At 49.0% G+C, this 13960-nt stretch overlaps 1 protein-coding gene across 1 annotated transcript in view; it reads right to left on the bottom strand.

The window, feature by feature from the left end:
* The window catches only part of LOC140420931 (sodium- and chloride-dependent neutral and basic amino acid transporter B(0+)-like), a 57677-nt gene extending 44712 nt beyond the window's left edge, over positions 1 to 12965 (bottom strand). Inside the window, exons 1-4 of the mRNA XM_072505093.1 lie at positions 12769 to 12965; positions 12388 to 12541; positions 6130 to 6261; positions 2361 to 2528 (exon numbers count right to left, since the gene is read on the bottom strand). Of these exons, the coding sequence (XP_072361194.1) occupies positions 2361 to 2528; positions 6130 to 6261; positions 12388 to 12541; positions 12769 to 12831 (517 nt within the window). The 5' untranslated portion in view covers positions 12832 to 12965. The remainder of the gene's footprint in view (positions 1 to 2360; positions 2529 to 6129; positions 6262 to 12387; positions 12542 to 12768) is intronic.
* Between the last annotated feature and the right edge of the window lie 995 nt (positions 12966 to 13960).

The raw sequence follows: 13960 nt of genomic DNA, 5'->3' as shown, positions 1-13960 counted from the left end.
CTAGTTGCCCTTTAGAAGGTGGTGGTGAGCGGTCTTCTTGAATAACTACAGTCCCTAATGTGTAGGTACAGCCACAGTGCTGTTAGGGAGGTGAAGCGAGCTGATGAGCGATGAAAACCTTGTTGAAAGGTTGCCTACTGGGTACCTAGTCAATTTTGAATAATGCAATAGTTCGTTGACTTGGCATTTTGCCAACTCGTGGGAGAACCCTGTTTTGCGACCAACCAAAGTGGAGAAAATTCATTACGGAAGAAACCAAACGCATGGAGAGAAATTGTTGGGAACATGTACAGGTGAATTAGAGCTGGTGGAGGGAACACTCCAAACAACCCACCTACCCAACCCTTCAAGCACCACCTGCCTTGCATGTGGCAAAGTTTACAGATTTTGCATTGGACTTAGCAACCATCTCAAAACCCCATTGAACTAGAGTGGAGCCAATCACCCTCCACCCTGAGGGACTGCTAAGAAGAATATAAGAACAAAGAACAAACAAAGAACAAAGAAAAGTACAGCACAGGAACAGGCCCTTCGGCCCTCCAAGCCCGTGCTGATCATGCTGCCTGTCTAAATTAAAATCTTCTCCACTTCCTGGGTCCGTATCCCTCTATTCCCATCCTATTAATGTGTTTGTCGAGATGCCCCTTAAATGTCACTATCGTCCCTGCTTCCACCACCTCCTCCGGCAGCAAGTTCCAGGCACCCACTACCCTCTGTGTAAAAAAATGTCCCTCGCACATCTCCTCTAAACCTTGCCCCTTGCACTTTAAACCTATGCCCCCTAGTAATTGACCCCTCTATCCTGGGGAAAAGCCTCTGACTATCCACTCTGTCTATGCCCCTCATAATTTTGTAGGCCTCTATCATGTCGCCCCACAACCTCTGTCGTTCCAGTGAGAACAAACCAAGTTTATTCAACCGCTCCTCATAGCTAATGCCCTCCATACCAGGCAACATCCTGGTAAATCTCTTCTTCACCCTCTCTAAAGCCTCCACATCCTTCTGGTAGTGCGGCAACCAGAATTGAACACTATACTCCAAGTGCGACCTAACTAAGGTTCTATACAGATGCAACATGACTTACCAATTCCTATACTTAATGCCCCGGCCAATAAAGGCAAGCATGCCGTATGCCTTCTTGACTTCCTTCTCCACCTGTGTTGCCCCTTTCAGCGACCTGTGGGCCTGTACACCTAGAGCTCTCTGACTTTCAATACTCTTGAGTGTTCTACCATTTACTGTATATTCCCTACCTGCATTAGACCTTCCAAAATACATTACCTCACATTTGTCCGGATTAAACTCCATCTGCCATCTCTCTGCCCAAGTCTCCAAACGATCTAAATCCTGCTGTATCCTCTGACAGTCCTCATCGCTATCTGCAATTCCACCAATCTTTATGTCGTCTGCAAACTTACTAATCAGACCAGTTACATTTTCCTCCAAATCATTTATATAGGCTAGGAACAGCAAAAGTCCCAGCACTGATCCCTGCGGAACTATAAAAACGCTTCCCTCTCAGTTGCCCACTGTGTCCCACACAACAGACCAATCTGCTGACCACGATTTTTAATACATTGTTGTGCACAAGATAAGCAGTAACCACTCAGAATCGAGCTTCTAAACCAAACCCCTGTCTCCCGGCTCGCACTAATAGTAAGCCCATCCATCCCCCAAAATCAGCACAAGAAGAATACAACTTACGCTAACAATCTTGGGTCTGCTCCCACCTTCTGAGTGTAAATGATATTGTCTTTCATACAGACGCACACCAACTCCTCATATTTTTGCAAGTGTCTATCCTTAACTTGAGATTTCGGCAAATGTTCAGTAATACATGTGTAAAATTAGTAGAAAACTCTATCTGGCAGTAGTTTGAGTAGTACAAATGTGAAGCTTCCATAAGATCTTATTCAGCCTCTGAAAGTGATAAATGTCATATTAAATCAAAAATATTGCTATTTTATGTTATGAAATGACAACAAAACAAGTAACAGTCATTCTAATAGGTTCATATGTATATTTTCCAAGAACATATTCAGCAATAGCTGAATTGGTACAAGCTGTTTCCTGGAAATTCACAGTGACAGTGAGATTTTCAAATTGATTTGTCCACTTTCATATCTCAGCAAATATTTATCGAGACAAGCAGGCTTTACATAGTCCAAAAGTCAGATTTAAAAGGTTACTGTCAGTTACAACACTATTTCTATCCTCTGCAGCTTGAGATGCCTGCTATACAGTTACAATGAAGATAGCTATTGAAACTTATTGTCCATTTCTCTCTCTCATTCAGACCAAAAGAATGAAGAATGTACAGTCGGTCTCCATACTTTACCCGATAGATGCTCAGACAGTACCTTTGGGACTCCTGCTGCATGTATCATCTGCGCCCCACCAGCTGAAGCAGTCTGCCCACGGCAGGGGGGATTGGAAAGAGGCGAACAGGTAGTACAGGCTGTAGCCGATGATGCAGTTGTAGTAAATGGTCACAAGTGTTGACACAAGGACCATAGTGATACCCACACCTTTAAATGGATTGAGAAAGCAATGTAAATTAGAAGGTATTCATTTGAATTAATTGTATGGTTTCATGTATGGAGCTGGTCATAGAATCCCTACAGTGCAGAAGGAGGCCATTCGGCCCGCCGGGTTCTGCATTGACCCACTGAAAGAACACCCTATCTCGACCCATTCTCCCACCCTATTCCTGGAGCACCATCTCAGCTGCACATCTTTTGACACTAAGGGGCAATTTAGCATGGCCAATCCACCTAACCTGCATATCTTTGGACTGTGGGAGGAAAGCAGCACACCCGGAGGAAACGCACGCAGACACGGGGAGAACGTGCAGATTCCGCACAGACAGTGACCCAAGGCCGGTATCGAGCCTGGCTCCCTTGTGCTGTGAGGCAGCAGTGCTAACCACTGCAACACCGTGCCGTCCCTGTTCCAGAGTTTTTAATTCAAATTTCACCATCTGCCATGGTGGGATTCAAGCATGTGTCGCCAACGTTTACCCTGGGTCTCCAGATTGCTAGTCCAGTGACACTACCACAGCGTCACTGCCTCCCGGGAAAGAGTGTGGAGGAGACAGGGGAGGGGTTTAACAAGCCAGCTTGCATTGGAAAAGTGTAGCAAGGCATTATCTGTTCATTCCATGACAATTAAGGAATAGGGAACAGCTTTTGAAGTGAAGAGCTGGAACCGTAAGTGTTTTTTTAGTCCAGAGTGATCTGATGATAAATGGCTAAACTTTCTGCCTGTCATAAACATTCAAGAAGTCTTACAACACCAGGTTAAAGTCCAACAGGTTTGTTTCGAATCACTAGCTTTCGGAGCACGGCTCCTTCCTCAGATTCACCTGAGGAAGGAACTGTGCTCCAAAAGCTAGTTGAACTTTAACCTGCTGTTGTAAGACTGTGCTCACCCCAGTCCACATCATGATAAACATTCAAGATTGCATTCTTTGGACTGAAGGGAACAGAAATTGGGACTCTCCTGGGAAATTAACCAGTGTGGGAGAGAGAGAGAGAGAGAGTAATAGTTTCAATAGGGTCAATAGGGTCAAGAGAATTAAAAGGGGACATATTGTTGATTACAGATATGTCATGGTGAATGGAGAACCAATGGCCATATAGTTGGAAATTTGGAAGTGCAGTTAGTCAATTGGAAGATAATTCTTTACAGTAGGAAGTAGGTTTGGAAGGAGGAAGGCAGATGTCAGCAGAGAGGGACACAAGGAAGAGTAATGAGTTGGCCTTATCTATGATGGGCACAATGATAGTGGAGTGACCACCTGAGATAACGGACACAATTTACTGCCTGCCTCGTGCCTGGAAGGGAGTGCGACGATGCCCAGAGAAGCCTCCCATGGGCTTCCAGGCAGCCAGTATGCCTCGTAAGATCTACCCAGAACTCGGCAGGCGTCTTGATCAGGATTCCCCCTTGAATATTTGGCACTGCAACCCTTACAATGCCAAAGTGCCCACGTGACAATACAAAGCCGACAGGAGTACTGCCAGGGTGGTACTGTCAAGGGTCAGGGCCTGAGGGAGGGCCTCTCCCGGACATCGGGTGGTCAGGGACAGGGCAGGGTGGCCCCCTGGCCCTCCCCCTGGAACATTGGCAAGTTGGCACTGCAATGTTGGCACTGCCAAAGTGCCCAGGTTGCAATACAAAGCCGACAGGAGTACTGCCAGGGTGGCACTGTCAAAGATCAGAGCCTGGAGGGGGCCATTCCCATGAAATGATGGTGGAGGGGGATATGATGGGTAGGGGGTTGCAGGGTGGGTTTGAAGGTGCCTCTGGGAGGTTGGGGGTTAACAGGTGGAGGCCCTGGAAAGGGGGGGGGTTCCAAAAGAAGGCATGGGAAGGCCTGAAAAGAGGGGACCCTCAGCGATCCCATAGCAGGGTGTCATCACTTGGGGGGGCTGTGAAGTAATGCCCATATGTGAGTTGGGGGTGATATTGCCCATGGGTGTGGAGTGTAGGGGACCCACAAGCTCACTTAGAAATCAGGGCACCCTTTCAAAATGCTGGCCTGATCTCTGAGAAGCCAGTCTGACTAGCAAGTTCAGGTCTCCAGTGATGGAAATAATTCGAAGCGTAGGCTTGACTGGGGAGGAACTCCCCAGGGTGCGAAAAAGTGACTAAGGACGCGATTTTATGAAAAAGTGTGGTAGTGAGCTGGAATTGTCACGAACATCCCAACTCTCAGCCCAGCGAGGCTGCCACTGCTATAAAATGTTAATTGGTCTACTTAACAAGACCCCATGGGCATCACGCCACAAATCATGGTCCTGCCAACTGATTCATGGTTCATGGTACTCGCCAGCTCCCTGCTAACAATAAAGAGCAGCAGTTAAACCGCTCCTGTACAGGCAACCCCACTCAGCTGGCAGCCATGCCACCGAGACGCCCAGCCCCACGATTTGGCGATGCAAACCTTGGCAAACTGCAGGAAGCGGTCGTGACCAGATGGGATGCCCTGTTACCCCGAGGGTCTTGGAGGGTCAGCTAGAGTGCAGGCAGTGCCGCCTGGGAGGAAGTGGCTGTGGCCATCAGCTCAGAGAGCGTGACCAGCAGGACCGGCACCGTAAGAAGGTCAACGACCTCCGCCAGGCCGCATGATTGATTTGGCACCAGGACCCCTCCTCCTCCTCAAGAGAATGCGGCTGCCACAGCCCCTACCCACTCTCCATCAGCATAGAGACAAACACCTCGGTGGGCAATGGTAGTGGTCAACCCACCTATCCTGCACATCTAATTGCCACCGAAATGAGTGGCATTTTTAAGAGACAACCACATTGCTGTGGATCTGGAGTCACATGTCGGCCAGACCAGGTAAGGACGGCAGATTTCCTTCGTTAAAGGACATTAGTGAACGAGATGGGTTTTTACGACAATCGACAATGGTTTCATGGTCATCCTTAGACTTTTAATTCCAGATTTTCTATTGAATTCAAATTCACCATCTGCCATGGCGGGGTTCGAACCTGGGTCCCCAGAGCATTACCTGGGTTTCTGGATTATCAGTCCAGTGACAATATTATCATGCCACCGCCTTCCCCTAATGGAGGAGGAGGGGCCTCTGATGCATACAGATGACTAAACAGGAGGCAACCTCAACCCGCCTGGTCAGGATGCCATTAGGTTTCACTGAGCTGGCAACCTGGACACATGGCACTGCCCAGCCTTGCTGTGCGAAAAATCCCAATGGACATTAGGAAAAGTCCCATAAGTGCCCATTAATTGGAGCGAGCAAGCCACCGAATGCCCCACCTACTGCAAGTTAAATACCCGTGGGGGTGGGTAGGCAATGGACACACTGCCCTGCCATGGTGCTAAATATTAGATTCCCCATATCTCCCAAACCACTCCTAGGCAAAATTAAAATCCTGGCTGGATGACAGATAGTTTTACAGGTATTGCGTCTAAAATCTGACTATATTTGAAATATGGAAAGCATTTGTTTTGCTTTGTCTACATCATTTCACTGTGTCTGCCATTAAAAGGTTCTTCAGTAAGGCTCACTTAAATCTCCATGTAATGAGTAAAATATAACAAAAGTACAAATGTGAATTAAATGACTATTATTTAAACTTGTGTTGCTAAAAATGCATTAACCTTGGAAGATTGGCACGGCTTTCCACACTGCAACAGGTCCCAGGCTGGCAAACTGCCCGAAAGAACATTCCAGGAAAAACAGGGGCATCCCAGCAAGTGCCAACATGATTACGTAGGGAATAAGAAATGCACCTGGAAAATATAGTAAAGTTTAAAAACAGTGTATGGATGATCAGGTTCATTGATACAGTTTGAGACTGAACATTAAACAACTAAATGGACTTTTCCATTTTAACACAGGAACTAATTATTGTCATTGACAGAAAATACTTTCTGCAGACTGTATTCGGTATCTGAATATAAAACAACTACAATGAACATTCAAGCTCTTATCATATTGCTATACACCCCAGATTTTCAACTTGAGAGCAAGTGGCACCAAGCTGACACAGTGAATGCTTTATTTCAGAACAAGAAGGTGATTAACATGGGATTTATTGCAGAATCATTCCTGGCGATGAAAATACAATCTGTGCTCCTTGAGAAACTTCTTGCCATAATTTTCCACCATGACACCAAGAATTTGAAGTGGAGATCCTGGCGTTGGACTGGGGTGGGTACAGTAAGAAGTCTTATAATACGATACAAAAGTTCAAGTCCAACAGGTTTGTTTGAAATCACTAGCTTGCGAAGCGCCATCACTTGATGATGGAGCTGTGGTGATATGCATCACTGTATATACACAAGGGGTTAATGTAAATACACTACAACCAAGTAAACACTAGAGGGAGCACCGGAGATGCCATGACATGCAGACATACAGCTAATGAACACTTAGAATAGGACCAATGAGCAGTCAAGACACCCAGAGATGACACTACCACAAGGGGGCATTACAGAACCCATATATAAGGACAGGGCACACATGCTCGTGCTCTTTCCACTGGCGAGAGTAGGACAGGGGCAGATCAGAAGCATTACACCCACCACGTGGCTTGGAGCAGACTGGTTAGTTAGACTGAGGTACTATAGCAAGATTAGCAGGAGAGTCAAACTCATAGAGAACTGTGCTAATGGTTCAATAAATCACATTGAACTTACTTCAAAGTCTGGAGTATCTTTTGGTTAAAGCTGCATCGAGTTGCAGCCTGTGTTATCCCAGAGTACATAACACAACAGGAGCTAGGCTCCGAAAACTGGTAATTCCAAACAAACCTGTTGGACTTTACCCTGGTGTTCGAAGACTTCTTATTGTGCCAAGAATTTGAAAGCATTTATGAGATTATTATTACAATAACAAAATTAACCAGTCACGCAAGTTCGAGAGTGGGATTCTCTGTTCTGGGATGTGCGGAATGCATTCCCTGATGAGTCAGAGAATTGAGGCCGACCCAATCGTGATGCTCCGACCCAATCGTGATGCTTCGATGGAATGAGGTACTTTGCCTCGTGCCATTGGGGGGATGTAAATGAATGACAATGGGACCAGCGGAGGCCAGATCCCGGAGGGAGACCGTGTCTTGTCGGCCGTCGGGGTATGCCACATAGGCGTACTGAGGGTTAGCATGGAGGAGATGTACCCTCTCGACCAGTGGGTCCGACTGTTGGGCCCGTACGTGTTTTACAAACCCAGGCAGGTTAATAGGACGGGTCCGGGGTCGGCTAGCCATGTTGGGAGCGAGGTCCCCGAGGCGGACTTCCTAGGAAAGGAAAGGAGACGTTCATGTGGTGTTTCGTTGGTAGTAGTGCACAGTAGTGATCGGATGGAGTGATGTGTATCGGGGAGGACCTCCTGCCATCAGGACACTGGGAGATTCTTGGACCGTAGGGCCAGTAGGACGGCCTTCCAGACCGTCCCGTTCTCCCTCTCTACCTGCCCGTTTCACCGGGGGTTGTAACTGGTCGCCCTGCTGGAGGCAATGCCCTTGCCGAGCAGGAATTGACGCAGCTCGTCACTCATGAAGGATGAGCCCCTATCGCTATGGATGGAGGCGGGGAAACCGAACAGGGTAAAGATGCTGTGGAGGGCTTTAATGATGGTGGCAGCTGTCATGTCGGGACAGGGGATGATGAAAGGGAACCGGGAGTACTCATCAATCACGTTTATGAAATACGCCACCGTGCTGCACCTTCCTTGCATATCTTTAGCAAATTCAAGAAGTTGGACGCAGAACCTTGATCTGAATGAATGTAGGCAAACAGCTTGCTTTCTTTAAGTAGTGATATAGTTAAAAACACCCTGTAATGTAATTCCAAAGGGCGGGTCTTGGTTCTAATGTTGGAGGAGTTTATCAGCAATGCTGGCCTCAATCTTCCGTCCACGCTGCGCCGGGAAGGCATCTCACTGCGGCGCAACGTGGACGGTGAAAGCCGGGAGACACCGCTCCCGGGATCCACCCGGCTCGCAACGCCTCGCGAGATTCAACGCAATCTCGCGTGACGTTGCAAGGAGAATCCCGCCCGCAATGGGCAGATTCACGTTTTAACATATCTGCATATTAGAGCGAGGTAGGTAGCGCTACTCTAATGTGCAGATTTCCAAGGTACCTGAGACTTTGGGATTCAATCCCTTTGCCCCGGGGACCGCGGGCGAGTGCCGGTTGGTGCTGGTATTCACAAACAGTAACCAGATGGAACAGCACTCGTGGGGGTCTCCAAGGGGATTGGAGGCCCCCAGCTGCATGCCCTTTGGCAAGGGTGGTGACCTGGCACTGCTGGTGCCACCTGGGTACCCTGGCAGTGTCAACTTTGCACCTTGGCAGTGCCAGCCTGACACACTAGCAGTGCCAACTGGGTGCCATCCTGCACTGCCATGGTGCCAGGTTGGCATTTCTTGTGCATGTGTGATTGGGTCGGGATTGCCCACTGTGGGTTTTGGGGGGTGCGAGGGGGGCCTCCCATGTTGCGTTCAGGCTGGGAGGACGTCCGCTTTTTTTTTGCGGGCCTCGGAAATCGGGACGCCATTTCAAACTTTGTTCCTTTTTGGGAAGATCGCGCCCTATTTCTTGTTACAAATAATATGGAGACATGAACTAAAACCAATTAGAATGATCTGGTGAATAAAAGAAATGGTAGAAAGTACTGCGCGCCATCTCCGAAGTGATTAAGTTGTCCTGGAGATAGTGCATGGACTCACCAACCTCTGCCAAGCTGACAGAAGTTGATACCTCCTCTAATTTCCAAGAAAATTGAGTTCATGAATGAAGTTAGACAGGGAATTGCCCCCTTGTAAAATTCACTAGCTAACTGAATCTAATTAATGGGCGCCCGGAGCTCAGTGCAGCCGAGAGAAGCCGGGAGATCCCGCTCCTGGCACCTACGTGCCTTGCAATGCCTCGTGGGATCGAAGGCTCGATTCTCCGGAAACATTTCTTAGTTTGTTTGTGGCAGGTTTTTCAGGGAGGAGCCGACGAGATCCCCACCGCTATTCAATGACACTTCGTCATTTTTGGGGGGCCCTGAGGAGATTCTCACTTGTTTAGCCCACACTAAAGATGCGATCTTCCCAAAAGGGAACAACATTCCCGAGCGAACGCCTTCACCCACGTGTTTTCCAGCACCCGCAGTGCCGAGAGACACATGGCTATTCAACACAACTCGTTTTGAATAGGGGCCTAAACGAGGAACACGCGGCCGAGGCTGCACATATCCCTGTTGTTTACAAATGGCACCCTGATTTGCTAGGCCCACAAGAAAATCCCTGACCTCCCCCCATCCCAAATGCAATAAAGGAGGGTCCCCCGCTCCCCCAGGTGGCACTGCTAGGGTGGAAGACTGGCAGTGCCAGGGTACCAGGGTGGCACTGCCCAGGTGGCACCAGCAGTACCAGGGCACCATCCTACCCAAAGGGCATGCAGCTGGGACCTCCGATCTCCGCGGAGACCCCCGCGAGTGCCGTTCCATCTGCTCCCCATTTGTGGGGACCAGCACCAAACAGCGCTCGCCCGCGGTCCCTTAAGGGAAGAGATTGAATCCCGAAGTCTCAGATACCTCGGGAATCTGCAGATTAGAGTAAGGGTTACTCCCTCACAGTAATATGCAGATTTGCAAAAAACTGATCCCACTCATTGTGGGCGGGATTCCCCTTGCAACGTCTCACGAAATTGCACTGAACTTTGCGAGGCGTTGCGAGCTGGGTAGATCCCAGGAACAGAGTCTCCCGGCTTTCACCGGCCACCACGGCGAGCTACTTTTCTGTCACAGCGTGGCTGGAAGATCAGGCTGTTAGGATTATTTTTAGCACTGGGTAGCTGAAGTCAGAGATCAGGGGCGAAATTCTTCGGAAACGGCGTGATTTCCGCCGACTGGCGCCCAAAATGGCGCAAATCATACGGGCATCGCGCCGCCCCAAAGGTGCGGAAAGCTCCGCATCTTTGGGGGCCGAGCCCCAACCTTGAGGGGCCTAGGTCGGCGCCGGACGAATTTCCGCCCCGCCAGCTGGCGGAAAAGGCCTCTGGTGCCCCACCAGCTGGCGCGGAAATGACATCTCCGGGCGGCGCATGGGCGGGAGCGTCAGCAGCCGCTGACGGCATTCCCACGCATGCGCAGTGAAGGGAGTCTCTTCCGCCTCCGCCATGGTGGAGACCGTGGCGGAGGCGGAAGGGAAAGAGTGCCCCCACGGCATAGGCCCGCCCGCGGATCGGTGGGCCCCGATCGTGGGCCAGGCACCGTGGGGGCACCCCCCCGGGGCCAGATCGCCCCACGCCCCCCCAGGACCCCGGAGCCCGCCCGCGCCGCCTTGTCCCGCCGGTAAGGTAGGTGGTTTAATTTACAGCGGCGGGACATGCATTTTAGCGGCGGGACTTTGGCCCATCCGGGCCGGAGAATCGAGCGGGGAAGCCCGCCAACCGGTGCGCTGCGATTCCCGCCCCCGCCGAATATCCAGTGCCGGAGACTTCGGCAACCGGTGGGGACGGGATTCACGCCAGCCCCCGGCGATTCTCCGACCCTGCGGAGGGGGGGGGGGGGTCGGAGAATCTCACCCCAGGTCCCCATTTTGAAAGGCTGCCCCAATCTCTAACTGAGCTTGTGAGTCCCCCACAGCCCCCCCCATGGGAAATGTCAGCCCCCCCCCCCCCCCCCCGCCGCACACATTGGCACTACCCCACATCCTGCTATGGGGTTCCTGGGGGCACCCCTCTTCAGCCCCCCCCCAGGTCCCCCTACAGCACACCCTCCCTTCCACGTTCCCCACCCATCACCACCCCCCCCCAAACTCCCGGAGACCCCTACTTGCACACCGCCACCCTTCAAATCCCCTCCACCCTCCTTTCATGGGTTGGCCCCCCTGGGCCTCTCACCCTCAGCTGTGCCACCCTGGCACCTGGGCACCCTTGCACTGGCACACTGGCACCCAAAAAAAGCACCAGCTAGCTTGGCAGTGCCACCCGGCACCTTGGCAGTGCCAAGGTGCCAGCTGGTCAGTGCCAAGGTGCGTGCATTCCAGGGGGAGTGCTAGAGGGCCACCCTGCACCTACCCTGACCACCTAGGGGTCTCTGATTGCCCGGGAGGCCCCCCGGATGCCGTTCCGCCTGGTCCACGTTTATAACCGGATTAGACTCGCACCATTTGGTCCCGCCCGCAAGGAAGGGATTCGGACTCTGACGCCTAGCCAGATCTGAGTAAATCCCGCGAGGTGTGAAGACTGTCCAGAGTCATGCGAAAGGGCTCTCCCGGAATTCACTGGATGCACCGCGCTCAAGGGAGTGTGCAACGCGGATGTCGGACAGCGCCCTAATGTGATCTCGCGAGACATTGCGATATGAATCCTGCCCGTTGTGGCCGGGATCACTTTTTAGCAAATCTGCATATTAGAGCGAGTGCTGGTGCCATGGTGTCTAGATGGCACTGTCAGCTGGCAGGGTCAATTTCAGGGTGCCAAGTTTTGTAAAAGTTATTCCGAAGTAATCATCAATTCTAGCAGGGCTCATTGATTTGGGGTTTAAATACCATCTATTTGACATATCAAACTTTTGACTATAAACACTTTAATTTCTTAAAGTGTTTGTGACCTATCAATCGTTTTTGGAAATTTAAATCTCACTCTTCACATTCTCTGGCTTTCGGTATAACACAGGAAGGGACCGATGGGTTACTTTCTTTATTCATTTTCTCTTTACTTCATGAGGATGCTTCTTAAACCCTCACCAGAATTCAAGGTTGCAATTCCTTATACCAACATTGTTGAAACCTATATTATTTATCGAGTACAATAAAGGGTTTCCTGGTTCATTGAATTTAATGTCTTTCATAATTCAGTGAATTGTTCCCCTTAATTTCTGTCTTTTTCTCCCCTGCACTTTGAATTCACTAAGTACCTCCTCCATTTTTGTAAGCCAGGTAAGGGAATCTCCAGACGTTGCCAAGACCCACAGCATAGCCGATCATTGAGAGCAAGTAGTCAGCCTTTGAGGACCAGTTGCCTCGCTCCACATTCTCGTCACTTTCATCCACATGTTCCTCTGTGACTGCCTGGGAGCAAGAGAGAAATTGACTGACTCAGAAATGAGACTTTCTCAGACTAGAACTCAAACATAAAAGTGTTTACCCACTACAGAAACATTCTCCATTCAGCAGTCATTGGTTTGCAGTTTGAATCACCCTGAACACCACAGAGAGACCAATGTGATTCACAACAACCAAAATCTGCAAATCGTCAAAACGTCTCAGGATTTTATGTAAGTTTACTATTTACTCACTGTGTCCTCTGGAAGGTGATTATTCTTTGAGAATCCAGGTAACTCTATCTCTTTCTTGTCCATTTTTGGACAATTGGTGAATGATTCTTCTGTTTATTGCGGGTCAAGAAGGAAAACCTAGGAGTGTTGTTGTCCGACGATCTTCTAGCTTTATATTGCTCAAGATTGTTATGAATGAATCAACTCCACAACAGGTAATGACTCTTGCAGCCAAATCCCAGTTCCTTACGTGCAATTTAAAAGGGGAGTATCTCTATTTACTCAGCTCATGATGACATCAAGTTCCCAGGGTATTTCTATTATTAATAGATTAATCTGCCAGCTCAACATTTTTAATTGTAGGGTATATGTATTAGTTCCAGAAAGACAGTAGTTATTCTGCATCTACAAGTTTTGCAAAGCTAACATTTTGAAGGGAAAGTACCTGCTGCAATTACAGCGCAGCTAAAGCAGAACTGTGTTTGCTTTAAAAAAGGGCAGTAGAAACTTAAAGGAAATCCACTGCTGCCTTGTACACTTTTAGTTTTAAACCCCAGTTGTGCTCCAGTTATTTTGAATCTCCTGACTTCACTTTCGAGTGATCTCACATCTACCACAGGGTGATACCATTTCAGTTGTACTTGTGGGATTTATGTTGTGTCGCAGGATGAGTACTGTTAACTCCAAAGAGCTTGGAGCCAATTGTCCTTAAAATTATGTCAGTCACATTGGTGAACAGAAGATTTTTAAATTAATTTGAGGTACCTCAAATTAATTCATTTATGGCAAGACAAAATAGAAAACAGTTCACCAAATGCTTCAGATGTTTCATCGCAAATATCATCAACCGTAATTGTTAACGGATTTGTATTTTGTGTTTAATATAAAGATTTAATAGGGATTAACAGAGATCCAGAAAAGTGGCCTTTTGTAGCCATCTGGGATGGTCACTTCCTGATTACAGAATGGACACTTTGCAAAGATTGCAGGGAAAATGGACAGTACTGAGAAAGCAAGCAGGTGTAGGGTTTGGCTGTTGATTGGAGCCATAGCTCCCAGACAAGACCGATACTGCAAACCATTTCCATACTAATGAGCCATCACCGGGAACAAAAAAAGGCAACATTTAAATAAACAATACCAAGACAGACACCCCGGCGCCAGAGGAGACCAGAACAAAGCAGGCCAACGGCCACCTAGGACATGCACAGCA

This window comes from Scyliorhinus torazame, chromosome 5 (genome assembly GCF_047496885.1).
Source record: "Scyliorhinus torazame isolate Kashiwa2021f chromosome 5, sScyTor2.1, whole genome shotgun sequence".
Classification (NCBI taxonomy): Eukaryota; Metazoa; Chordata; class Chondrichthyes; order Carcharhiniformes; family Scyliorhinidae; genus Scyliorhinus; species Scyliorhinus torazame.
The sequence above is the reverse complement of the archived record's forward strand: the minus strand, read 5'-3'. Positions and strand labels throughout refer to the sequence as shown.